Source organism: Anguilla rostrata, chromosome 8 (genome assembly GCF_018555375.3).
Source record: "Anguilla rostrata isolate EN2019 chromosome 8, ASM1855537v3, whole genome shotgun sequence".
In the NCBI taxonomy this organism is placed as follows: domain Eukaryota; kingdom Metazoa; phylum Chordata; class Actinopteri; order Anguilliformes; family Anguillidae; genus Anguilla; species Anguilla rostrata.
Genome location: NC_057940.1, coordinates 2144960 through 2172854, shown reverse-complemented (window position 1 = coordinate 2172854; position 27895 = coordinate 2144960). Strand labels below are relative to the sequence as shown.

Here is a 27895-nt window from a genome sequence, read left to right as displayed (position 1 = left end):
CGACCCCAACCCCAACCCCTAACCCCAACCCTGACCCCTAACCCCAATCCTAACCCTAACCCTGACCCCAACACTGACCCCAACCCTAACCCCAACCCTGACCCCAACACCGACCCCGACCCCAACCCTAACCCCAACCCTGACCCCAACCCCAACCCTAACCCCAACCCTGACCCGCTCTACGTCCTCACATACGGTGAGCGCCCCAACACCGACCCCAACCCTAAACCCAACACCGACCCCAGCCCCTAACCCTAACCCCAACCCCAACACCGACCCCAACCCCCAACCCCCAACACCGACCCCAACCCCAACCCTAACCCTGACCCCTAACCCCATCCCCTAACCCTAACCCCAACACCGACCCCAACCCCTAACCCTGACCCCGACCCCAACACCGACCCTAACCCTAACCCTAACCCTGACCCCTAACCCCAACCCCTAACCCCAACACCGACCCCAACCCCAACCCTAACCCCAGCCCTGACCCATAACCCCAACACCGACCCCAACCCCAACCCCTAACCCCAACCCTGACCCCTAACCCCAATCCTAACCCTAACCCGCTCTACATCCTCACATATGGTGAGCACCCCCAAACCTAAGCCTAACCCCAATACCAACCCTAACACCTAACCCTGACCCCTAACCCTGATCCCTAACCCTGACCTTTAACCCCTAACCCTAACCCGCTCTACGTCTTCACTTATGGTGAGCCCCAACCCTAACCCCCACCCATAACCCTAACGCCTACCCTAACTCTGACCCCCAACCACAACCCCAACCCTACCCTAACTCCAAACCCAACCCCAATACCAACCCCCAACCCCTAACCGTAACCCCGACAGCCAACCCTAACCCCCAACCCAAACCCCAAACCCAACCCCCAACCCAAACCCCAACCCCAACCGCAACCCCAAAAAGTTTCGCGGCCATATCTTGCCATGAGGACTCTCGATAGGGGCAGAAATACTGAAGACTGTGTTTGTCATTTGTACAATTCACCAGTTGCTGTGTCTGTATTCCCATCATGGCGCAGTAATGTGTTTACACTCCTCTGTTTCAGCATCTGCTCAAGGTCCCCTTTAGGGGACTGTGTGTTCATTTAGAAAGTTTCTACTTTACGAGCTGATCCTACCATTCAGTAGCTGTTCAGTTATGTTGCTTGGGGGTTGTTATTCTGTGTGTAAGACCTGACCTAGGTATTTTACCAGAGGTTTAAAGTTTAAGGGTCAGAAAGTGAAAGCCCCACCATGTTTTTCTTTCACCCATGAACTCAGCCCAGCTGATTTCATTAATTAGTGCTAATTAGCAAATCCAGGGCATTGGAGCTTAATACTGGGGAGGACTTGTACCTTCCGAGCCCGGGTTTCCCACCTCTGCATTTGAGAGTTCTCTGCAGTGTGGTGTGGTGGGGTGAGTGGGAACATGGGAATGGGATCCATGTTAGACGTTACCTTGTCTGAAGTCATGATCGATGCATGACGCAGCCTGTAATGGAGGTTCCGACCGGTTCTGACCGGCCCGAAACTTCGACCCAGAGAAGCCAGTCATGGGCCGCTACCCAGCCCCCTCAACCTCATCACTAAAGAAAACGATTCTGTCAGCTGCGAGACTGCGTGCAGTTTTTCTCAATTAACACCGTTTTAAACCCACACAGTTCGCTGGGGCTGTTCAGTGTTTTATTTAGACGGACCAGACCAAGAAACTAACAGAACAGCGACAGTTTGACCTACAGTTCGGTTACTATGTTTTAAATTGGATTTACAAGAAAGAATAACACACTCTCTGTTATTCCTCAAATACCGATAACATCAGACACTAAAGATGTCTGTGCAGCTGTCCTAAATGAGATCCATACATCCTCGTGTAAAACAAACAGCATTCGGTCACACGCAGGCTCAAGCCTCTGATTGTCTGCTTACCTTTCAGGGATTCTGAGTGGGTGCTTTGGAATGAGATCCGTCACCATGGCTAAAAAAAAAAAATAATAAGTTCACAAAATGAAAAGGCCCTCCTGAGCAGTATATGGGTGGTGCCTGTGTGTGTGTTTGTGTATGAGTGTGTAAGTGTGTGTGTGTATGAATGTGTGTGTGTGTGTATGAGTGTGTAAGTGTGTGTGTGTGTATGATTGTGTGTGTGTAAGTGTGTGTGTGTGTATGAGTGTATGTGTGTGTGTGTGTTGTGTGTGTGAGTGTGTAAGTGTGTGTGTGTGTGTGTGTATGAGTGTGTGTGTGTTGTGTGTGTATGAATGTGTAAGTGTGTATGAGTGTGTGTGTGTGTGTGTGTGTGTTGTGTATGAGTGTGTGTGTGTTTGTGTATGAGTGTGTAAGTGTGTGTGTGTGTGTGTGTATGAATGTGTGTGTGTGTATGAGTGTGTAAGTGTGTGCGTGTTTGTGTATGCGTGTGTAAGTGTGTGTGTGTGTTTGTGTGTGTGTGTGTGTGTGTATGAGTGTGTATGTGTGCGCGCGCGTGTGTGTGTGTATGTGTGTTTGTGTATGTGTATGAGTGTGTAAGTGTGTGTGTGTGTGTGTGTGTATGAGTGTGTAAGTGTGTGTGTGTGTGTGTGTAAGTGTGTGTGTGTGTGTGTATGAGTGTGTGTGTGTGTGTATGAGTGTGTGTGTGTGTGTGTAAGTGTGATTATGATTGGCGGGTCAGAGTGACTGAGCTGAAGAGTGCTCACTGGTCTGTGACTCTTTGCAGTGCCCTGTGGGGACCCCAGGGGCGAGAGCTGTGGTAAGGTGTGCTCAGGGGTGCTGTGCTGAACACTTGTGTGCAGTGATGAGCTTCCTCCTCCTCCTCCTCCTCTGTTCTCTCCTTCTTCTCTTTCTGTCTCTCTCCCCATCCCTCAAACTGTTCCCCCGTCTGCCTCAATCCACATCCCTCCTCTCCCACTCTCCTCCTCTCTCTCTTCCTTTTTCTCTTGCTGTCTTTCTGTCTCTCCTCATCCATCACATTCTCACTTCTTCTATCTCTATCCTCATCCATTCTCTCCCCCTCTCTTCCTCTCTCTCTCTTCTTTTCTTTTTCTGTTGCTGTCTTTATGTCTCTCCTCCCATCCCTTTCCTCTGTATTCAACCTTCGGGGATATAGAAAAACATTCTGTCCGTCAAAATGAAATTTATTTTATGCAGGTGGCAGCTCAGGATTACTAATAGGATTTCACACATTTTGTTGTGTATGATAAATATTTAAATTATATTCCGTGGGGGGAAGTCCTCGCGGATGCAGTGTTTGTGTTCATGACTCCGTTGTAATTCTCACTGCTGCATTGTAGAATCCCTCCGCGCTCTGTGTAAAATGATAACATTGTCGATTTTTAAGTACCGTGCTGTTGGTACTAATGATGATCGCAGCTCGGTCGTATGGCTTTGATTCATTTAACCAAACAAACAAGACCTCTTGTGTTGTCATTTTGAGTTTAAGTGATGTCTTGACCTTTGTTAGGGGAAAAAAAGCAAAGAAAAGTCAGCCTTTTTAAATTGGGGTTGGGCTGTTATTTTAGTGCCAGTGTAGCGAGAAGAGTAGGATCATCTGTAATGTTAGAAGGTTTACTATTAGCAAACTGCACTGGCTTGGCAAGCCTAACTAAAACTAAAAAAAATTGTTAAAAGTTGGGGGGTTGGGGCTTGAGAGAGCCAAGATACTAAGTGCTTTCATGAGCTGTATAATCCATCAGACTGATAAACAGTCAGGCCTCTCTTCCACTGTGTGCACTAGGAATGCTGCAGATTTGTCCAGTGGGAATGCTGCAGATTTGTCCAGTAGGAATGCTGCAGATTTGTCCAGTGGGAATGCTGCAGATTTGTCCAGTAGGAATGCTGCAGATTTGTCCAGTGGGAATGCTGCAGATTTGTCCAGTGGGAATGCTGCAGATTTGTCCAGTGGGAATGCTGCAGATTTGTCCAGTGGGAATGCTGCAGATTTGTCCAGTGGGAATGCTGTAGATTTGTCCAGTAGGAATGCTGCAGATTTGTCCAATAGGAATGCTGCAGATTTGTCCAGTAGGAATGCTGCAGATTTGTCCAGCAGGAATGCCGCAGATTTGTCCAGTAGGAATGCTGCAGATTTGTCCAGTAGGAATGCTGCAGATTTGTCCAGTAGGAATGCTGCAGATCTGTCCAGTAGGAATGCCACAGATTTGTCCAGTGGGAATGCTGAAGATTTGTCCAGTAGGAATGCTGCAGATTTGTCCAGTAGGAATGCTGCAGATTTGTCCAGTAGGAATGCCACAGATTTGTCCAGTGGGAATGCTGCAGATTTGTCCAGTAGGAATGCTGCAGATTTGTCCAGTAGGAATGCCACAGATTTGTCCAGTGGGAATGCTGCAGATTTGTCCAGTAGGAATGCTGCAGATTTGTCCAGTAGGAATGCTGCAGATTTGTCCAGTGGGAATGCTGCAGATTTGTCCAATAGGAATGCTGCAGATTTGTCCAGCAGGAATGCTGCAGATTTATCCAGTGGGAATGCTGAAGATTTGTCCAGTGGGAATGCTGCAGATTTGTCCAGCAGGAATGCTGCAGATTTGGGAATGCTACAGCTGTACTGTTAGCAGCTTGACTGTTAGCGAATCCCACTAACCTGTCTAAAATGAAAGGGAAGTGTTTGGGGAAAACTGGGATGGGGGGGTTTGAGAGAGCCAAGATGCGTCAGGCTTTTTTCCTGGGTTGTGTAATCTCGCTGACAGACAAAACAGTGCCCCTGTCCAATAAGAACACAGCAGCTGTTTCTATGGTGTCTCCGCCCCCCCGGGGGAATCCTGGCCCTCCCATTGGTTAGCTGCGCAGGGAAGTCAGACGGATAATTGGAAGTGCACTGCAGCGCACTCTGATGAAAGACTGATTATGTCTAATGCTTTCCACAGCCCTGTTAAATTAGCCCGGAAAGGCTTTACTTCTGATTAAAACCGTTCTTTATTTCTTTTCTCTTTTTTTTTTTTTTTTTAAAGAATAAATGAGATTACTGGTTTATCTAACAGTCACTTGGTTTTTGGGTTTTTTTTGTTTTTTTTGTTTTTAATTGCATTAGAAAGACAGTATAATGGCTGGGATTGATGGGGAGTAATTACTCCTCAGTGGCACTGTAGATAGCGGTGATTTACATTTGCATTTATGCATTTAGCGGACGCTTTTATCCCGAGCGTCTTTTCGAAAGCGCGTACATAAAAGGGTTCGGTAATGACCCGGGTCAGTCGCCAGAATGACGTCTGATAGCAACAGCGAGCGCGCATGCTAACGGCGGACTTCTCAGCACTGTAATTGGTGCAAGACGGGGACTGAGGAAGTAATCGAGGGTGTTAGCCGCAGCGCAGGTTAGGCTTAGTAAAACCCGCTGTGATTGGTCTGATTTCAGGGTCGGTTGAGTTTTTTTACAGAATGCTCGTTCTGGATGCTGTGAAGCAGCAAAGTTTTTTTGTTTGTTGCAGCGTTTCAGATTATGCCGCTGAACAAAAAGAATGTCTGTCACCAAACGACAAGGGGCTCTCCTGCAAGATCGTATCGCTGAAACTCTACGGGGCGCTCCTGCAGTTTGGGTTTCACACGATAAGAGCGCCTTTTGAGAGCTTATCGCAGCGGGGTGCGCTTCTATCCCTCCTGGCACTTTTCGCTCTCCTTTCTCAGGTCTACGTTTGCCGGGGAAAACCGACCCCGTTTCGTTTACCTTCAAAACTACCCTTTTATTTTCTCCTCTATTCTTTCTTTGGATTTATTCAGTCTTTCTTTATTCTGTTGTGAGTTTGTCGTTTGTTTTTAGCTTTAGTGCGTGGGGATCGGATGAGATGAAGGTGAAACTTTAACGGGAGACGCAATTCGAGAAAAGAGGCGATGAGCCGTCAGAACTTAGCTACTGAGATGAAAGATGACATCACAGCTTCCTGTTGTGTGCGACTCAACTTCCTGTTGTGTGTCTCAGAATCTGTGTTTGTGTGAGACATCCTTCTCCATGGTGAAATACCTGTGGTTGTGTGAATAAAGAACATTCCAGGGGTCAGATTCACCCAGAACTTTAGCACGTGCTAAACCTTTTAACACACGCAAAACCAATACCGTGACCCGTGATTGGTCAAGGTATTTGTTTTGTACCAATCATTGCTTGTGTTAATGGCGTGTGCTATAAAAGGTTTTGCAGGCGCTGAAGGTCTTAGTAAGTCAGGCCTCAGTGGTGTTTTGAGGGTTTCCCTGGTGTGTTGAGCGTGTGTGAGACTGTCTGGTTTTGGGGAGGGTAGCTAGGCCTAGGCTAACGGGCTGCGTGTCTGGTCTGGGGGAGGGTAGCTAGGCCCGGGCTAACGGGCTGCGTGTCTGGTCTGGGGGAGGGTAGCTAGGCCCGGGCTAACGGGCTGCGTTTCTGGTCTGGGGGAGGGTAGCTAGGCCTGGGCTAACGGGCTGCGTGTCTGGTCTGGGGGAGGGTAGCTAGGCCCGGGCTAACGGGCTGCGTGTCTGGTTTTGGGGAGGGTAGCTAGGCCTAGGCTAACGGGCTGCGTTTCTGGTCTGGGGAGGGTAGCTAGGCCCGGGCTAACGGGCTGCGTGTCTGGTTTTGGGGAGGGTAGCTAGGCCTAGGCTAACGGGCTGCGTTTCTGCCTGGCTGACACAGGGAAGCTCTGGACCCGGAGCATGAAGGTGGCCTTCAACATCCTGCACAAGCTGGGGACCAAGCAGGAGCCCATGGTCCGGCCGGGGGACCGGGTGAGTAGGGGAGGGGGACCGGGGGTGTGGTGGGGGCTGGGGGCCAGGTGAGTGAGGGGGAGGGTTGGGGGACTGGGTGAATGAGGGGGGGAGGGGTGGCGGGTTAGGGGACCGGGTGAGTGGGGGGAGGGGGGGGGAGGTGGGAGAGCGGGGTGGGGGGTATGGGTGTCAGGGTGAGTGGGGAGGGGCATGATGCAGGGGAGGGTGGGGGTGGGGTGGGGGGTGGGGGTACCTGAAGCCTGTTTCTGGCCGTGTGCTTGGTTCGTCCCTCAACAGCACGCTGTCACATTAAAGAACATCTCCTAAATGGAGGGCTTTTTAAAAATTAATTTTGGAAATATATCAAACATAAGTAATGGTGATGCTCTAATAATGCTTTTGGATGTTAGGCTTCTTTATGTTGAATGCACTACTGATGGTAACAGGCTTTGACTGTGTTTACTTTTATCCTAGTTTTAAAAAGTTTGTGTCGCCCTGGATCAAACCGCATTTCCCATGAGTCTTTGTGCTTTTTCTGTAAGAAGTCATATTCCCCACCGTCAAAGCAGCACATTGAGTCGGTCTGGAAACAAGCCAACGTCTTCTAATTAACTGCAAGGGAGAGATTAATTACTGAACATAAAGTATTTTAGAAACCGGGACTGCGTTGAGTTTTCATTACTTTTTTTCAGAGTCTATTACCGGCCAGATTTTAGGCTTTCCAGACAACAGCCGCAGTCTTATATCCGTGAGTTATTAGGAGCTAAATGAACGTTGCAAACAATGTTCAGCCGCAGATTCTGGAAGAAGTAGTGGTCATGAACAATGACGGGTCCAATTAGTCCTTCACAATTCTCTCCCCTGTGAAGTGACCCTAACGAACCGCAGTGCAGCTGTACTTTGTGTGACTAATTTGAACAAACTGCCGCTCTTTTCTGTTCGAACCCTTATGAACCAGTGGGAGAGGAAATAGTCGTCAATCACAAGACATTGTCCAACATTTGTAAATTGATTGTTTGCGAATATATGTGCAGGCAACTTGTGTGTTTTTTTTGTTGTTGTAATAAATCAAATTCCCAATGTGAAGAAAAATGTCCCCTTATGAGAAGGGCTGGATGGTGTTTCACAAAGCAGGATTACTGAGTTGGTTGGATAACTGCACTAAAGGACACCTAGAACAGCTCTTTTTACTTCAGTATAGCTCTGCCCTACCTTCATCATCATCATTATCATCATCATGTACACACACAGCTACTGCTCTGCTCTACCTTCATCATCATCATCATGTACACACACAGCTAGAGAACCCTGCAGCTCTGCTATACCTTCATAATAATAATACAAAACTTTATTTATGCAGCACCTTTCATATGCATTCTTTCAGTCCGAAAGAGTTGCATGGAGTTGGAAAAACAGAAATAAACTAAGAATAAAATGAATTCATAAAATTTTAATAGTCACATCAGTGAACAGTGAATAACATGGGAACTACTGCCCCCTCCAAAACATTCACAGTTTTTTAAAGGGAACAGGTTTAATCTGAGCAAGTTTACATTTATTTTCCCCATGGCACAGTAGCTATAATCTAAATGACTTAGCTGAGGACTGCTGCTGTGCTCTCTGGTCCAGCGTGAACACACCCTGGTTCTGAACTACTGCAGGACTGTGTGGCAGCTTGTAGGATTGATAACTGCAGTGAACTTCCACTGCAGGTCAGATCTCTGCTCTGAGACTGCTATTGGTCAGATCTCTGCTCTGAGGCTGCTATTGGTCAGATCTCTGCTCTGAGACTGCTATTGGTCAGATCTCTGCTCTGAGACTGCTATTGGTCAGATCTCTGCTCTGAGACTGCTATTGGCTGAAGTGTGGGAGCGATTAGCTGTACTTTTAGCGTTTATCATAATCACTCCCAGCATGCAACATGTTCTGTTTTTATCAGACAGCGAACCAGATAAAACCACCCGCAAGTAGCAGGACATGATGTACTACAAAAGCCTTCAGATAATTTCTCAGCGGGGCCAGATTTGGTTGAAGCACATAGGCCAGACATTTTCCACTTCAGTTACATGTGCATATGCAGCGTGTGTGTGTGTGTGTGTGTGTGCTGAACAGTGCTTGTTTTTTTTGTCGTTTTTTTGCATTATTTTGAAATTATGACATTTTTGTGATTTGTGAGTGTGATCTCGTACACCGAACATGGCGATGCAGTAGGCATCATGTGTGAGAGCGAGACCTCATTATTATCATTATTATTATCGTGTGTTATTATCATTATTACCTCTACTATAACCCGCTCAAGCCATTTTATCTGCTGTGATAGATCCCTTGTAGCATTTCTGCCACATTCCATTCTACTGCTACTTTACACCAGGCCGGCCAGTGCAGGATGGGCTCCCCCTCTATAGCCAAGTTCCCCTTGAGATTTCTTCCCATCAGGGAGTTTTTTCTCACCTCTGTTTGAGGGTTTTGAGGGTCATGTGCTTGCTCTTTGCGGGTTTTTGCTACTCTGTAAATCGTCTTTGTGACAGTTTCTCTGTAACATGCACTATACGAGTAAAATTTTGATTTGATGTGATTTGTCCTGACCCGACCTGACCCGTTCCTCTCCGGTCCGAAACGCAGGTGGCGCTGGTCTTCCCCAACAACGACCCGGCGGCCTTCATGGTGGCGTTTTACGGCTGCCTGCTGGCGGAGGTGGTGCCCGTGCCCATCGAGGTGCCGCTGACCAGAAAGGTGAGAGTGCGCCCGGATCTCCGCCCCCTGGGGGGGGGCTGGGGGGGATCCTGAGTTTCACCCATCTTTTCACTCTTTATGTGAAGAGTTTCAGATCCAAGGAAGATGGTAAAATGGTAAATGGACTGTGTCTACGTAGCACATTTTCCCAGCATCGACTGCACAAAGCACTTATGAATGCCACTCATTCACTCATTCACACACACACTACACACACACACTCACACACACACACACACACTCTCTCACACACACACACACACACACCTACTCTACACACACACACACACACCTACACCTCCACACACACACATACTCACACTCTCTCTCTCACACACACACACACACACATACTCACACTCTCTCTCACACACACACACACATACTCACATTCTCACACACACACACACACACTCACACACACACACTACACACACACACACACACTACACACACTACACACACACACACACTACACACACGCACACACTCACACACCAACGGCGAAAGGCGGCCATGCAAGGCACTCGTTGGACCAGCGGGGCGTTAGCTGTCTTGCTCCCGGATACTTCGACACACCCAGAAGGCCGGGGATCGAAATCTCCGGTTGCCAGACAACCGCTCTACTTCCTGAGCATGTGTACCATGAACTACAGAACGGCAGATAAAAGCAGCTCCTCCAGTTACAGTCACAAGCAGCAGCATTCTCCTGCATCCAGGTGCTGACTCAGCAAACACGAAGAGCTCTGCCCAGGCTCAGTCAGCTGACCAGGCTGGTAGTGAAAGTACTTGCCTCTGCATTACCACACAATGGCAATGGCAGTATAATCGTCCAGTACCTGTATCATGGCAGTTATTTTATGTGCCGTAATAAACGTTGCATCTGCAGTTTTATTAATACATTTTATTTATGAATTTGTGCTTCATTTAACCAGACGAGTCCCCTTGAGACAGAAATCTCCGTTCCAGGAGAACACACAGCGTACAGAACAGTTCAGTTCAGAACAAACCGCAAAGCAGAAGAAGGCAGTTAGTGATTGTAGAGATCGGCGGAGCCTTATCTGTCTAAGCGGGAGCGTATCTCAGGTTTCGGTGGTTTGTTCTGAACTCCTTAAACAGCACGGAGGGATCGCAGGCACGCGAGTTCCCACGCAAACACGGTGAGAGGGCAGGGTTCACAGAGAGGCCGGAGCTTGCCTGTGAAGCTCTGCCCCAGAATGGGGCGTCATTCCTGGGGAGGCAACGAGGGGGCGGCTAGCCCCTGCTTAGTGGACCTTTCTTTTCCGAAGAGCCCTCCGCATTAGAGCCATCACCATTACCCTGGACCGCGGGGGGGGGGGGGTGTTCTCCTTCCGAAAGCCAAAACATTTCCCTCCCATGCGTCTGTCTTCCCACGAGCTCCTAGGTTTGACATTTGAATCTTATTTATTTATTTCATTATCACTTGACTAGCACTCAGCTTGGTGATCTCTGAAATGGGATCACTGAACTGGACTTGTGAAGAAAAGCAATCGAGCGCTTGTGATTAACGGTGACGGATGTTGATTAATGGTTAGCGGGTCCTCTCCCTCTGTTTTCCATACACCCCCCCGTCTAGTCCTGCCGGGGGGGTCCGCTGGCTCACGCAAATCAATTATTGATCCGTGTCACTGTCTAGATCTACAGGTACAGGACTAGATAAAGGGTTTCTATTGTTCTCTCTCTCTCTCTCTATTACTCTCCCTTTCTCTTTCTTGTCTTACTCTTTCTCTCCCTTTCTGTCTCCATTTTTCTCTGTCTCCATCTCTGTTTCTCTCTCCCTCTCTCTGCATGTATGTATAATGTAGGATTGGTTACGGCTTGAAATGAATACACATTTTTTCTTTTAGTTTGATTGTAGTGTAAATGTGTGTAGTTATTTTCTTCATAAGCGCAGGTGTGTGCGGTCTTCAGCTAAATTAGCTCATATTGCTGCGTTTGTGGAGGAGAAGCACGTGCTCTCGTACTCTTCACTTTGAAGCGCTGACTGAACGCTTCAGTGAGTCCAGGCTTATGGGCGACCTTGGCCACTCTCTCCTTGTCCTTGAGAGGGAATGACTTAGCAGCCTCGTTAATTAGTTGTTTTTTTTTAATTTTTATTTGGAGAAGCATTCTCAAATTTGCGGTCTGGATTATGAAATTCCGTTCGCTTTTCTCCGGGTAAAATACGGAAAAGAATATTAATTGGTGGACCTGATCAATATATATATATATATATTTATTTTTTATTTTTTTGCTCAGACGGCCATGATGTCTGTCTGCACAGCACACGCTCACGGTACCTTTTGTACGATAATGTCAGCACAGCTTGGACTGCTTTAATTGAATTTCTGAAACTTAACGCCATGGCAACCTGTCGGTGATTGACTGCCCACCTGCTAACAAACCTGCCTTTGTTCTGTAGCATTCAGAGGCGTGGGGGTTGGGGGGGTGGTGGGGGTAATTTTTTAAGCCAAAGAATGGGGAGGGCTGGAGCAGGTTTAAGTAGTGTCACAGGGGGGTCTCCACCTCTGTGGCTGCTTCCAGATTCAAACCTCTGGTGCCGTTTCAGAGATAGAAAATTGTCGTCTGCGATACAAAAAAAAATGGTTATGGTGAGAGGAGAGGAGGGAACATCACCTCACACCTCTCACCTGTCCCCCCCCACCCCCTGTTCACGTCTTTTTCAGGACGCAGGAAGTCAGCAGATCGGTTTCCTGCTGGGCAGTTGCGGCGTGACCGTAGCGCTAACGAGCGACGCCTGCCACAAGGGATTACCCAAGAGCCCCACGGGAGAAATCCCACAATTCAAAGGTACGAGCAGAGCGTGACCCAGCCGATGCTCACGGGAAGTGGAGATGCACAATGTTGGGGTTTTTTTCACTTGATCACGAGCACCTGAAATGTAGATTTTTTCCTCTCAGAGCTGTGGCTGTGTGTCATTTTTTTGGGGGGTGGGTGATGTTCTGGGGTCCCTTTCTGTGGCTGTTTGGGGTCCCTTCCTGTGACTGTTTTGGGGTCCCTTCCTGTGGCTGTTTTGGGGTCCCTTCCTGCACTGTTTTGGGGTCTCTTCCTGTAGTTGTTTGGGGTCCCTTCCTGTGACTGTGTTGGGGTTCCTTCCTGTGGCTGATTTGGGTCCCTTCCTGTGGCTGTTTTGGGGTCTCTTCCTGTGGCTCTTTTGGGGTCCCTTCCTGTGGCTGTTGGGGGGTCCCTTCCTGTGGCTGATTTGGGGTCCCTTCCTGTGGCTGTTTTGGGGGGTAACTCTGCGTTTCTCCGTTCCCAGGATGGCCAAAGCTGCTGTGGTTCGTCACGGAGTCCAAGCACCTATCCAAACCTCCGCGGGACTGGTTTCCACACATCAAAGATGCAAACAACGACACTGCCTACATAGAGGTGAAAGCGGGGCCATAGACTTTCCTCTGAGCCTGTAGGGCTGCAGGTTTAACTCCAGTCCTGGAGGGCCACAGTGTCTGCGGGTTTTTGTGTTCAGTTGCCTTGAAAACAGTGTGTGGATTTTTTTTTTAGCTAATCAGTGATTTATATTAAGCACTTAAGTGCTAAAAAAAACACCCAAGAAGTCAGCAGAGACTGTGACCCCCCAGGACTGCAGGTTGAGAGCCCTGTTCCGGACGTTTCCGTAGTAACAGTGCTGCAGATCCGTGATTCGCGTACGGCTGCGCCCGCCTGACTCTGTTCCTCCTGCCTCATCGCTTCCTCTCTGCGCCTGACCGACACAGAAAATCGATTCCGTTCTGCGGGGCGTGGACAGGTGCATTAATATCTGCGGGTAACACAGGTGATGAATAATTGATGTGTTCTTAATTTCCGAGCAGTCAGGTACCGCGAGCGTACGACGTCCCCGTTCCCTTTGAGTCCCCCTGCTGGGTATCGATCTCGGGTATTGCCACTAGCCATCTGTCACGGCTGCAGCGGGTTCAGTCACCAGCGGGAGAAGAGATGTGATTTTAGGAGGCGAGCACACTGCCTGTGGTCTCGAGTGTGTGTGTGTGTGTACGTGTAAATGTGTGTGTATGAGTCCATGCTCATGTGAGAGTGTGTGTGAGCGTGTGTGTGAGCATGTGTGTGTGTGTGTGTGTGTGCATGCGCTAATCGTGTTAGTTTGGTTTGCCCTGTGTTACAGTATAAGACCTGTAAGGACGGGAGTGTTCTGGGAGTGACGGTGATGAGGATCGCTCTGCTCACGCACTGTCAGGCCCTGACGCAGTCCTGCGGCTACACAGAAGGTAGGCTACTGCTACCGCTAGCATTGCTGCTAGTGTAGCGCTAACACTGCTGCTACTGCTACTGCTAACACCGCGTCTAATGTAACGCTAATACCACTGCTACTGCTAACACTACCACCACTGCTAATGTAACTAGCACCACTGCTACTGTTAACGCTAACATTGTTGCTAGTGTAACGCTAACACTGCTGCTAATGTAATGCTAGCACTGCTGCTACTGCTAACGCTAACACCACTGCTACTGCTAATGCTAACACTGCTGCTAATGTCTGTGTCTATACCACACTGTGAGATACCTCTGCACTCACTGCTAATGCTAGCATGGTTGCAAATAGCTGTTTCTGTGTCTTTCATGCACTATACATTGCACTTGACCACTAAGTGTATAAATACCAGCTTCTATGTCTGTCCTACACCACAAATTTCACTGTACTGCTCTTGCATTATACAGCTATATCTGTCTGTCTCATGCTACACAGTGTACTTAACCACTAACTCTTTAAATACCATGTCTATGCCTGTTATATAGCACACAGTGGAATTTACCACTAACTATTCTGTTTGTATATCAATGTATATCTATCTTGCCTTATGTATGTAAATGCGTAAGTACCACATGGGCAGCTACAGATACTGAGAGAGATACACACACACACACACACACACACATACACACAATCACACACTCACTCTCACACACACACACACACAAACTTGTGTATGCTCACACACACACTTGCACACACACACATTCAGCCCGTGTCTATACGCTTTACATTCTCACATACTCATGCATGTTATTGTTAGTAGCAGTATGCCCTGTCTATGTGACTGCAGTGCAATGTAATGAGACTGTGTTGTGTTCTCTCTCTCTCTCTCTCTATCTCTTTCTCCCCCTCTCCCCTCTTTCTCCCTCTCCTTCTCCCCCCCCCCAGCGGAGACCATAGTGAATGTATTGGACTTTAAGAAGGACGTGGGGCTGTGGCACGGCATCCTCACGGTAAGTTTCAGTGTCACTCTGACAGAATAGTCCCGCCCCACTCTCAGGTAAGGGTCCTAATTTAGGGTCGTCTTCGTAGGAGCCTGATCGCTTTTACTTAGTTCTGGAGGTTCTCTGCACTGTTTTGGAATCTAAATTATTCTGACATGCACGCACGCACGGACGTGGATATAGATAATGGATGGATGGATGGAAGCTTTGATTGGCTCTCTCCCTCTCTCTCTCTCTCCCCCCTCTCTCTCTCTCTCTCTCTCTCTCTCTCTCAGAGTGTGATGAACATGATGCACGTTATCAGCATTCCGTACTCGCTGATGAAGGTCAACCCGCTGTCCTGGATACAGAAGGTGTGCCAGTACAAAGGTGTGTGTGTGAGTGTGTGTGTGTGTGTGTGAGTGTGTGTGTGTGTGTGTGTGTGCACGCGTGTGTGTGTGTGTGTGAGAGCATATGTGTGTGTGCACGTGTGTGTGTGTGTGTGTGTGTGTGTGTGTGTGTGCATGCGTGTGTGTGTGCATGAGTGTGTGTGTGTGTGTGCACGCGTGTGTGTGTGTGTGTGAGAGCATATGTGTGTGTGCACGTGTGTGTGTGCGCACGTGTGTGTGAGTGTGTGTGAGTGTGTGTGTGAGCATCTGCTCTGCATTTTTGAGCCCCACAGCACAGTTATTATTATTATTATTATTATTATTATTGTTATTATTATTGTTATTATTATTGTTATTATTATTTATTCTCCTGTAAGTGGACACTCTCATCAAAAGCGACTTATTTCCATCAACCCAGGCTGCATGAGTGTACTTAATACAGTGAACACAGACAGAAACAGACATATGGTGTATTATATATACTGTATTAAATATATTAATAAATGATATTTAGCGTTCCATCTCTCTGCCCCCCCCAGCTAAGGTGGCGTGTGTGAAGTCCCGGGACATGCACTGGGCGCTGGTGGCGCACCGGGACCAGCGGGACGTCAACCTCAGCTCCCTCCGAATGCTGGTGGTGGCCGACGGCTCCAACCCCTGTGAGGACCCCACCCAGACCCCGCCCGTCCCATCCACAAATTACCCCTTAAAGCTGGGGTGTCCAATCTTATCTGAAAAGGGCCGGTGTGGGTGCAGGTTTTTGTTCTTGCCGGGCACTATGACACCTGATTCTACTTACCAAGGTCTTGATTGAAGACCATGATCAGTTAATTGGTTTAATAGGGTGTCGTAATTCTGGGCTGAGACAAGCACCTGCACCCACACCGGCCCTTTTCGGATGAGATTGGACCCCCCCCCATGCTTTAAAGGCTTTGATTGCACATTTCACATTGGCGTAACGATCATAAGAATAATGTGGAAACAGGCTGTCTGTCGAGCGCTTTATGTGCTTTACACTCACGCAGCATGACACAGGAAACAGTGAACACGATAAGATTAAATTTATGCTTTTTTGAAAAAGTGGAGAAACACCAAAAGATCAATAAGCTATGTGGAATTAGCAAAACAGGGAGCTCAACTACCTCAAAAATGAAAAATAAGAAAATAATAATTAATAAAAAATATTAATAACTAGAAAGTGAAACGCTAAGATACTGTTGGTGCACAGGACCGAAAACCGGGTAGCTCCAGTGGCAGCGTCTCCATAGAAACGGAAACGGGCTTTGAGTGCTTTCTTTGAAGGACTAGCGAAAGGTCGCTGGTGCGCGGTTTTTAACGCGAAACCGTCGAACTTAAGAAGGGGAGACGATTACGCGGCTATGAGTCAGCAGGAAGCGCGGCGATGAGCTGAGACAGCCGTCAGAGCTTCCAGGGAGGAAAATAAGGCAGGGCCGGAGGCTCTGATGTCATAGAGTAAATATTTATGCGCGGTTAAAAATAGCACGCACATATAAAATTCTCTTGTGATTGCCGCTTGAGTGAGTTCATCTCCACTTCGCACACACCCACACACACACACACACACACACGCACGTGCACACACGCACACACACACACGCACGCACATATATACACACACACACGCACGCACGCACACACACACAAACAAATATGAAAAATAGATGAACGATGGCTGTACTGTAATGGATGAACAGCCATGATGAAAAAAAACACACCGTCGGGGTTTGAAGCTGTATATTTATGAGAAATTAAAAAGTCGGCTTCGCTGTCTGCATGGAAACAGAGCGGTACCAGCACAGCTGGGGGCTGGGGGATGAATCACTGCCTCGATGCCGACTTCATTATCTCAGGAAATTAAAACCGAAAGACTCAAACATCTGGGGAATAATTCACAGAAGCGACAGCGGAATCCGGGATCTGCGGAATGGGTCCCGCTGCTGGCGTCTGACGATCATGTGATGCAGACGCACCAATCGCATCGCGGTGAATTTGAGCGAAGGGACGGCCGTGCTTCCTGCATCGTGTCGCTGTGGCTTTGAAACATACGAGTAAACAGAGGCGGTGTGTTTGCTTGCTGAACCCATCGTAGTTGAGATATAGTGTAATCGCGGGTTGCTGTGTTGTGTAATGGTTATGGTTTGTATCTAAGAGGTTGCAGGTTTGACTCCCAGGTGGGGCACTGCTGTTGCACCATTGAGCAGGCCAGTTGACTGGAGTTGTTTCAGTAAATATCCAGCTGTATTCATGAATTGTGGGTAAAAAGTGTAATGGTGTGTGTGTGTGTGTATGTGTAATGGTGTGTATGAGTGTGTACCTGTGTATAAATACAGTCTCTCCCCGCAGGGTCCATCTCCTCCTGTGATGCGTTCCTGAACGTCTTCCAGAGCAAGGGGCTGAGAGCTGAGGTGATCTGCCCCTGTGCCAGCTCTCCAGAGGCCCTGACCGTGTCTATCCGCAGGTACCAGCTCTCTGTGCACTGCTACTGTACACACACACATACACACTGTACACGCACACACACACACACACACACACACTGACACACACACACTGTACACACACACACACACACACACACACACTGTACACACACACACACACACACACACCTGTACACACACACACACACACACACACACACACACACACACACCACTGACACACACACTGTACACACACACACTCACACACACACACACACACACACACACACACACACACACACAGCTCTCCTGAGGCCCTGACCGTGTCTATCCGCAGGTACCAGCTCTCTGTGCGCTGCTACTGTACGGTATACACAGACACACACACACGCACACACGCACTGACACACACACACTGTACACACACACAAACACACACACACACACACACTGTACACACACACACACACAACACACACACACACACTGTACACACACACACTGTACACACACACAAACACACACACACACACACACTGTACACACACACACACACAAACACACAAACACACACTGTACACACACACACTGTACACACACACAAACACACACACACACACACACTGTACAACACACACACACACACACACACACACGCACTGACACACACACACTGTACACACACACAAACACACACACACACACACACTGTACACACACACACACACAAACACACACACACACACTGTACACACACACGCACACACACACTGTACACACACACACACACACACTGTACACACACAAACACAAACACACACACACACACACACTGTACACACACACGCACACACACACAGCTCTCCTGAGGCCCTGACCGTGGCTATCCGCAGGTTCCTGCTCTCTATTTATATATACGTACACACAGTACACACACGCACATACGCACACACATGCACGTACGCACGCACGCACGCACATACACACAGAAACACACACACACTTCTCTCCCTGTACAGTTGTACTGTTCACCTTATACAAAATACTGTCACTGAATGTTGCACGCACACACACACACACACCTACACCTACAGTAGCACACACAGATGCACCTTTATTCTTGTTTGGTTACCCTGGGCAACCCCACGGCCATAAGCCCTCCTCTTCCTGCCAGAAGCAATGCTGTGCAGAAAGACAACTTTCGGAAAAGGAAGTTTTGTCTGAAAACATATTCCACATTGGAATTCAGTCTCAAAAGAAGCCCAAACTCCTCAGAATTTGACAACTGCACTAAGAACTCATGTCTCACACTCTGACATTTTTCCTTAAAAGTTTGAGTCACGGGAAATATGAATGCATTTGAGAGGAAAGCCTATGCACACCCTCCAGCTTATGCGTATAAAAATACAAAAGTTACAGAAAACCTGATAAAATTCCAGCTGATAAAATTCAACAGGGTGATACCGTAGCAGGTCTGAAGATTAAACTTTCCTTTTTTCTGTTTTTCTTAAACCTAATATTGGCTGATATTTAGTTCAAAACACAAAGAGATAATATAGCTCGTACTCTGAAATAGTTCAGATTACAGGAGTGTAATTTGACATCTGTTACAGATTCTAGCGCAATCTCAAAAATTGCTGGTTAACAAAATGAACCTAATAGTCTAATAGAATTGATAAGGACTGCCAGTCCCTTCTCCGTGGTATAAACTTTGTAAAACTCAGTGCATGTGGGCCTCACACACTAAATAAGTGCCAGCTGACCTTTAACGGTGTGGTCTGGATTATGTGCGTCATTTCGTTAAAGAGCTGGCTTCAAAAAACGCAAACGCAAGGAACCGACAGCCGGTCAAACCTCAGCGATCTTTCTCCCCACCCACCCAGAGGTCAGAGGTTACGGTTTCAATTTAGCGCTTAAACAAACACACACCGCCCTGGTGCAGTTGTGGTCACTGCAGCCTCGTGCAAGGCCTCTTCCTGGGGATCAGACAGTTGTGACATCACAATGCTGGCAGAAAACTCCCCTTCCTGGTCAGGAAACTCCACTAACGCACAGCCAAGATGGTTTGACCAACGTCACATCTGGGGAGAAGGGGCGGGGGGATAAGTTTATAATAATAATATTAATATTTAGTTTGTTGTTTTTTTCCTCTTTTTTGCAGGCCCACAGACGACAGTAACCTGCCCCCGGGCAGGGGGGTGCTGTCCATGCAGGGGCTGAGCCACGGGGTCATCCGGGTGGACTCCGAGGAGAAGCTCTCCGTGCTGACGGTGCAGGACGTGGGCACGGTGATGCCAGGAGGTAGCGTGCCCGTCGGGCAAGCCCCGCCCACGAAAAACACCCACTCCGCAAAAATAACGAGAACAAAGCTCTCCTCCTCCTGCCCTGTTTGGTGTCATAAAGGCTCTGGTTCTGGTTCTGGTTCTGGTTCGGGCCAGGCTCATGCCTCTCCACTGTGAGCCTGGTGAAAGAAGAGCTGTTCAGAGTGGTAGACCCACCAATTTTTAACCCTTAGAAGAGGGGCTCTGGAATGTTTTTTTTTTGTTTGTTTTTTTTAACTCTTCAGTCAGTGTTCTAGAACTCCAGTGCTTTCAGTCACCAGCAGTGATTGTGACATCAGCATTAGAATTAGAATAGCGTTTGAATGTTCATTTAAGAACATTAACTGAGGAGGAAAGTGACGGGCAGAGGAGAGAGGGGGGGAGGGAGGGAAAGAGAGGGGGAGAGAGGGGGGGGGGGAGGGAAAGAGAGGGGGAGAGAGGGAAAGGGGGGAAGGTGGTTAAGAGTGCTCAGACAGCTTCAGAAGGGCACAGTTTGGGTTTAGTAGAAATTCACTAACAGCCCTGCAGGGTTGGGCCCAGATGTCCATTAAATTCCTACACACGCACAGACACACGCACAGACACACAGACACACACACACACAGACATACACACACACACACACTGTGTACCAATCCCTCCTCAGTCTCTCCTGTTTCTCTTAATTAACAGATAAGACCACAGCCCCCCCCCCCCACTCCCCCGCTCAACATGATTCTCATTAAGAATTCTGGGAAATCGTTGGGGTCGCAGCGATTTTAACGGCCCATTGGCCCTCTCTCTATTTTGAAGATTCCAGGGCCGTCAGAGAAACTTTACAGTGAAAGTGCGCACTCAGCCTTTACACTGCAGGGGTGTTTATGGGCTTGCAGACGTGGGTCACGTCAGGATAACAGTCATAAATTATACAGTGGGTTTTTTTTTTACACATCACTCACAGTGCTTTGCAAAAAAAAAAAAAAAAAGTTGCTATAGTGAAACTACAACAACGGTTGCTTTCCGCCAACCACCACTCAAGATTCCATACTAGCCCCGCCTGCGCGCCATAACCGGTGTAGTTTCAAAATTCTCTCAGGCCTACGTTAACCACAGACCTTATTTTCTGAAGAAGTCAGAATCCCTCTGGGGGGGACAAGCCCTGGAAAAAAGCATGGTGAACACAATGGGCGAAGAAGCTTTGAGGTTGGCCCGCAAAAATGTTAAAATGGCGTCTCTGCCCCCCCTCCCCCCCCCGCAGCGCTCATGTGCGTGGTGAAGCCGGACAGCGTTCCCCAGCTCTGCAGGACGGACGAGATCGGGGAGCTGTGCGTCTGCTCCATCGCCACGGGAACGTCCTACTACGGCCTCTCGGGCATGACCAAGAACACCTTCGAGGTGAGAGGTCGCGAGTCAGGGGGCAAAGAATTCAAAATAAGAGTTCATTAATTCAGCCAGCTCCAGTGTTCCTTATTTCAGGCTGGTCCCCCAGGTAAGGAGTCCTTCTCTATAGTCCGACTGTCCTGGCTGTTGAGCACCTGTTTAGTCCTCCTTTATTTAGCGGACTCAAAGGGCATTGGGCATCTTCCTTTTTTTACACAGGCACATGTACACTAGGTCCTAGCCCCGTATTCATAGCGCGTGTCAGAATAAGAGCGCTGATCTAGGATCAGTTTTTCCTGTCCATATTCTAACCAGTGCATTTATGGATAAAAGACTAAACTGATCCTAGATCGCGGGCAGTATTCCATAAGCCTTCATCTTCATCGCACACAGTGAGTTCTGACACTAAGAGCATTCTGTGCTGGGCGGCGTGTCAGTGTGCTGCAATGGAATGAGTACTAATGGAAGAAGCGTGTTGCATTTTAATGTTATTTCACCTCTTCTCTTCTTTAACTCTGGTCTTTAGTACTTGAAATCTTTGAATATTAAATCTTGCTTTAATGCTTTTATCGTGTCTCTCATGTATGCTGCATTCCCACCATTTTCTGTTGAAACACACACTGCATTTGTTTCACTGCAGTTTCAGTTATTTCTGATCCCTGCTAAGCGCTTTCGGGCCGGAGATGTGTGAATCTGACAGCTCTGATTTTGGGGTGCAGGTGTTCCCCATGAGCAGTTCCGGGGCCCCCATCAGCGAGTACCCCTTCACCAGGACGGGCCTGCTGGGGTTCGTGGGCCCGGGGGGGCTGGTCTTCATCGCGGGGAAGATGGACGGGCTGATGGTGGTGGGGGGGCGGAGACACAACGCCGATGACATCGTCGCCACGGCGCTGGCGGTGGAGCCAATGAAGTTTGTGTACAGGGGAAGGTGAGCGGTAGGCCCCGCCTCCAGCACAAGCTCCGCCTTCTCAGACATTTACACAGCTTACATTTTACACACAATACATTTACTCAGCTGGATATACACTGAAGGAATTTCAAGTTACAAGACCCTAAACATTGTCCAATACTGCCACCTCCGAAATATGATAGTGGTCTATGACATGGGTATCCAGTATTCCTTCAGAGCAAGTGAAATTTTTTAATGATAGGGAATGATTACAAGTATGAATGGAGTTTGTGTGTGTACACAGTATGGTGTATTTATAGGCAATTATGTATTGGTTTGAAAGTTGTTAAATATCACATTTGTTTTTGTTATTACCTTGTAGATGTGAAGTTGCCGCGGGTGAGGAAATGTGCTAATTACCTAACAAATTTAAATACAACTAAAATAACGGTAGTACTTGTAGCGCTGGTGACATAGTCATGGTCAAAGCTTAAATGGTGAATACTAATCGAGAAGGCTAATGCTAACGGTAAAGGTTAGCAGTAAATGCTAACGGTAAAGGTTAGCATTAAATGCTTACTGTAAAGGCTAGTGTGTATGCTAACGCAATGGCTAATGGTGAAAGTGAACTGTATTAGCTAATGGTAAATGCCAACGTAATGGCTAATGGTTTAAATGCGAACTGTATTGGCTAATGGTAATCGCTAACTAAACGTGAAAAGCAGCAGAAATTAGCGCGAGCGAGCGCGTAGGCTAATGGCGCGGCGCGGTCCCTGTGCCCGCAGGATCGCCGTGTTCTCCATCACGGTGCTCCACGACGAGCGGATCGTGGTGGTGGCCGAGCAGCGGCCCGACTCCACCGAGGAGGACAGCTTCCAGTGGATGAGCCGCGTGCTGCAGGTCAGAGGGGCTCTGTTTATTACCCCCCCCCCCCTTACTGCCCCGCCCCTCCCCTACTGCCCCGCCCCCTCCCCTACTGCCCCGACCCCCTCCCCTACTGCCCCGACCCCTCCCCTACTGCCCCGCCCCCCACTGCCCCCTCCCTTACTGCCCCGACCCCTCCCTTACTGCCCCGACCCCCTCCCCTACTGCCCCGCCCCTCCCCTACTGCCCCAGCCCCATCTCTACTGCCCCGCCCCCTCCCTTACTGCCCCGACCCCTCCCCTACTGCCCCGCCCCCCACTGCCCCCTCCCCTTACTGCCCCGACCCCTCCCTTACTGCCCCGACCCCCTCCCCTACTGCCCCGCCCCTCCCCTACTGCCCCGCCCCTCCCCTACTGCCCCGCCCCCCACCCTACTGCCCCGCCCCTCCCCTACTGCCCCAGCCCCATCTCTACTGCCCCGCCCCTCTCCTTACTGCCCCGACCCTCCCCTACTGCCCCGACCCCTCCCCTACTGCCCCGCCCCCTCCCCTACTGCCCCGACCCCCTCCCCTACTGCCCCGCCCCCCACTGCCCCCTCCCCTTACTGCCCCGACCCCCTCCCTTACTGCCCCGACCCCCTCCCCTACTGCCCCGCCCCCTCCCCTACTGCCCCGCCCCCTCCCCTACTGCCCCGCCCCTCCCCTACTGCCCCGCCCCCCACCCTACTGCCCCGCCCCTCCCCTACTGCCCGAGCCCCATCTCTACTGCCCCGCCCCCTCCCTTACTGCCCCGACCCCTCCCCTACTGCCCCGACCCCTCCCCTACTGCCCCGCCCCTCCCCTACTGCCCCGACCCCTCCCCTACTGCCCTGCCCCCTCCCCTACTGCCCCGACCCCCTCCCCTACTGCCCGCCCCTCCCCTACTGCCCCGCCCCCACCCTACTGCCCCGCCCCCTCCCCTACTGCCCCAGCCCCATCTCTACTGCCCCCCCTCCCTTACTGCCCCGACCCCCCCCTTACTGCCCCGACCCTCCCTTACTGCCTCGACCCCCTCCCCTACTGCCCCGACCCCTCCCCTACTGCCCCGCCCCCTCCCCTACTGCCCCAGCCCCATCTATACTGCCCCGCCCCCTCCCCTACTGCCCCGGCCCTCTCTCCCCACTGCCCGCCCTGTCTGCTACCACACTACCACACACACAGGCAGACCAGAGCAACACCAACCGCTCCACTTCCTCCCCTCTCTCTTATCTCTTCTTGTCTCCCCCTCTTTCTTTCACTCTCCCCCCTCCTCTCTTCACATCTCTTCTTCTGTCTCCCTCTTCCTCTTTCACTGTTCCTCCTCCCTCACTTCCATCTTATTTCCACTCTCTCTTTCTCACTGTCTCACTCCCTCTTATTGTCACTCTCCACTTGATCCCATTTCTATCCCTCCCTCTCTCACCCTGACCCCCTCTCTTCCTCCCTTTAGTTCTCTGCCACTCCCTCTCCCCCTCTCTCTCTTCCTCTCCCTGCCCCCCCTCTCTCTTTCCCTCCCTCCCTCTCTCCCCCCTCTCCCCCTCTCTCTCTCTCTTTTCTCTTCCTCTCCCCGCCCTCCCCCTCCCCTCTCTCTCTCACTCTCTTCCCCCCCCTCTCTCTCTCTCTCTCTTCCTCCCTCCCTCTCTCTCTGTGCCCATGTTAAATAATTATCCGGGAGAGTGAGGCTGAACCTGTTAGGCCATCTGCCCCACAGCAGTCCTGCTGCTTTTTGAAACTGAACAGAAACAGAAATAAAATCACGCTCTCCATAAGGTCTGATTTGACCCTGTTGTTGAGGTGCATAAACCTTGTGAATCTCACCCTTTTCGTTTTTTTTTTTCTTCGTTCCTTTATTTATTTTGCTACAGAACATGATGACTAATCGAGGCCATTGCCGTGTATAGATATTCTCGTTTCTGGTGTCTTAGAAGCGAACCTGGAGAAAACACTATATTTGAAATAGAGAACAATAGAGAGTAATATTGCTTTAGTATTTATTTATCCATTTATGTATTTATGTAAGTGATTGTCCTGCCTGGTAAGCCCAAATTAATTCCAGCTTGCAGTAGTTGAGCTCAAGCTTGTCTGGTGCAATTTAAAATAGTTAAACTCTTAAGGTATGGTATGTTTTCAGAAACTGAACTCTCTCATTCAGTTTGGTTAGTGGACTGTTTTCTCAGGGCTTTGTCAAAGCGTTTTTACCTGTTGTGGTAACGTTCCCCTCCCACCTGTGCCAGGCCATCGACGGGATTCACCAGGTGGGGGTGTACTGCCTGGCGCTCGTGCCCTCAAACACCCTCCCCAAAACGCCGCTGGGCGGGATCCACCTGTCCGAGACCAAGCAGCTGTTCCTGGAGGGGTCCCTGCACCCCTGCAACGTCCTCATGTGCCCCCACACCTGCGTCACCAACCTGCCCAAACCGCGGGAGAAACAGCCAGGTGAGCGCGCCACAGCTCCCCCTGCTGGTGAGCGGCTGCAGCTGCGTTATTTAACCAGCTCTGACAGAGCCCATGTGCTCCCTATGGGGGCTCTGCTCTGCTGCAGCTGATTTAGCACAGAGGATTTTGGCTGTGTGTTACTCCCCTCCTATCACCCGAGGGTGTAGTTTTTTATTTTAATTGTCACTTTACAGGTACAGACTAGGCCTGAGTCTTAAAACCTAGATGCCTCAGACCATGTGACCTGAAGGCGCTGTAGTCTGACCCTGCTGTATGTGACACAGGCCTCCTCTTGGTCCTCGTACCGTTGGCAGTGTCACATGGTTTATATTTTAATCAACACCATAGACACCTCAGAGCTGAAAGCTAAAGCTTTGGATAGCTGCTAGCTTGGCTGTGTCTTGTTTATTCAGTCTCTCCATTCTCTTTACAGTACATTACAGGCATTTAGCAGACGCTCTTATCCAGTGCGACATACACAACACTTTACACAGCATTTACATTGCATCCATTTGTACAGCTGGATATATACTGAAGCAATTCAGGTTGAGCACCTTGCTCAAGGGTACAACGGCAGTGCCCCACCCAGGAATCGAACCTGTGACCTTTAGGTTACCGCTCTGTGTGGGGCACTGCTGAGGATGTTTATCCTGACCGCTCCGTGTGGGGCACTGCTGAGGATGTTTATCCTGACCGCTCTGTATGGGGCACTGCTGAGGGTGTTTATCCTGACCGCTCCGTGTGGCACTGCTGAGGCTCTTTATCCTGACCGCTCTGTGTGGCACTGCTGAGGATCTTTATCCTGACCGTCCCGCGCGGGGCGGGAGCGCCGTGAGCATTGCTATCGACCGGCCGCGCGGCGATTGATCAGGTTAAGCGGGAGATTCCTGGCGGGAGTTAGCGGGATTATCGGAGCCGTAAATTCCCCACCCGCGGTTCTTCCCGGGGTTCCCCCCCCCCCCGCCCCGGCCCCCCTCAGGGGCTGATCCTGATTTATAGAGGCGGTCTGCGCGGCTCTTTGTAAAACGGGGGGAGGGGGGGCGTGTATCAGTGTGACCTGCCTGCGCCCGGGAGAGCCCATTCATTCCGCTGTGATTGGCTCTGCCGTGCCCCGTCTGCCCTGTCAGTCACTGTAAATCCCGCCTCTCAGCTGGCTTATGGAACGCTGTGGCAGCTTTTACACTGGCTGATAAAGGGAGGACATGCGTACGAGTGTGTGTGTGTATGTGTGTGTGTATCTGTGTGTGTATACTGTACGTGTGTGTTTATGTGTTTGTGTGTGTGTGTGTATGTGTACGTGAGCGTGCATATGTGTGTGTGTGTGCGAGTGTGTTCATGTGTGTGTGTGTGAGTTTCTGTGTGTGTATACGTGTGTGTTTATGTGTGTGTGTATACATGTGTGTTTGCGTGTGTGAATGCGCGTGCGTTTGTGTGTTTATGTGTGTGTGTATACATGTGTGTTTGCGTGTGTGTGTATGTGTGTGTGTGTGTGTGTATGTGTATGAGCGTGCGTGTGTGTTTATGTGTGTGTATGTGTATGTGTGTCTGTGTATGAGCACGTGTACCTGTGCGTGTTAATGTGTGTAAATGCCTCTCCTCCCCTGCAGAGATCGGGCCCGCGTCGGTGATGGTGGGTAACCTGGTGTCGGGGAAGCGGATCGCCCAGGCCAGCGGCCGGGACCTGGGGCAGATCGAGGACAATGACCAGGCAAGGAAGGTGTGTGTGTGGACCCCAGGGCTTGATTTTCATCCACACCCATCTGCGTCAATTAAACCATGGAGGCCACGCCCCCCTGCGGCTACTCCACGTTTCATTGGCCCATCCATGTCCATGTGACCCTGCTCCCCCTGGTTTATGGCCAAGGATAGTAAAATAGAGACAGCTCTGACATCACCTAACTGGTGAACAGAAAGGAGCTCCACCAACTGCATAGCAGTTGAGTGCTAGATACCTTCTGGCTACTTCCTGGCTAAAACACCCACATGGAGACAGGAAGTGTAGGCAGGAGGTATCCGCCAATCATCATCGCCGTTGTTCTGTTGCCCATTACTAACGTACTCTGTGATTGGTGGAGCCCCACTCTCTGTTTTTGCTGACTGCTGTATTCCTATTTGCTATCCCTGGCTATGGCTCACCCAGTTTTCACAGTTTATCATCTTTTTTCTCTCCGCTCCATCTTTCATCGCCCCAGAGACACACACAGCACTCGGGAGCCATTTTGTTACCAGAACAGCTTTAGTGTCGTACAGGTAGTTTGAGCCTGGAGTCGTTCGGTAACCTGGGAGAATGACAGACGGTCGGTAACGCGAATCGGCAGCACACCGTACGCCGCAGGTGCCACTCGATAGCAGATTTTAGTGGCTTTTTAAAAACGTTTTATTACTCCTCAATGATAATGCAGAAAGCTGAGACTGTTTCCATAGCTCCCCGAGAGACTGTGTTAAAATAATGTGAATAAAAAAAGGATCACAGGGGTGCAAATTAAAAATGATTATCATGCGCGGAGAAGCATCGCTGCCTTGAGTCTCTCAGGCTCAAGGTTAAAAGGTCATTTGGGAATTGTTTCGAAA

The 27895-nt window shown here is 49.6% G+C and overlaps 1 protein-coding gene across 12 annotated transcripts in view; it reads left to right on the top strand.

Annotated features, from left to right (window-relative positions):
• The window catches only part of LOC135260514 (disco-interacting protein 2 homolog C), a 177930-nt gene that overhangs the window by 119157 nt on the left and 30878 nt on the right, over positions 1 to 27895 (top strand). For 8 of the 12 annotated variants that reach the window (XR_010331600.1, XM_064345782.1, XM_064345784.1 and 5 more), the window contains 15 exons: positions 6592 to 6683; positions 9285 to 9395; positions 12083 to 12206; positions 12676 to 12785; positions 13534 to 13636; positions 14572 to 14636; positions 14903 to 14996; positions 15535 to 15654; positions 17360 to 17474; positions 19601 to 19740; positions 20998 to 21134; positions 21839 to 22047; positions 22794 to 22908; positions 25123 to 25324; positions 26932 to 27041. Coding sequence is in view for 11 of the 12 variants with exons in the window: in XM_064345782.1 (XP_064201852.1) it covers positions 6592 to 6683; positions 9285 to 9395; positions 12083 to 12206; positions 12676 to 12785; positions 13534 to 13636; positions 14572 to 14636; positions 14903 to 14996; positions 15535 to 15654; positions 17360 to 17474; positions 19601 to 19740; positions 20998 to 21134; positions 21839 to 22047; positions 22794 to 22908; positions 25123 to 25324; positions 26932 to 27041 (1847 nt within the window). In the remaining variant the exon portion in view is untranslated. The remainder of the gene's footprint in view (positions 1 to 6591; positions 6684 to 9284; positions 9396 to 12082; positions 12207 to 12675; positions 12786 to 13533; positions 13637 to 14571; positions 14637 to 14902; positions 14997 to 15534; positions 15655 to 17359; positions 17475 to 19600; positions 19741 to 20997; positions 21135 to 21838; positions 22048 to 22793; positions 22909 to 25122; positions 25325 to 26931; positions 27042 to 27895) is intronic. The other 4 variants (XM_064345786.1, XM_064345780.1, XM_064345776.1 and 1 more) reach the window with 1 other exon arrangement.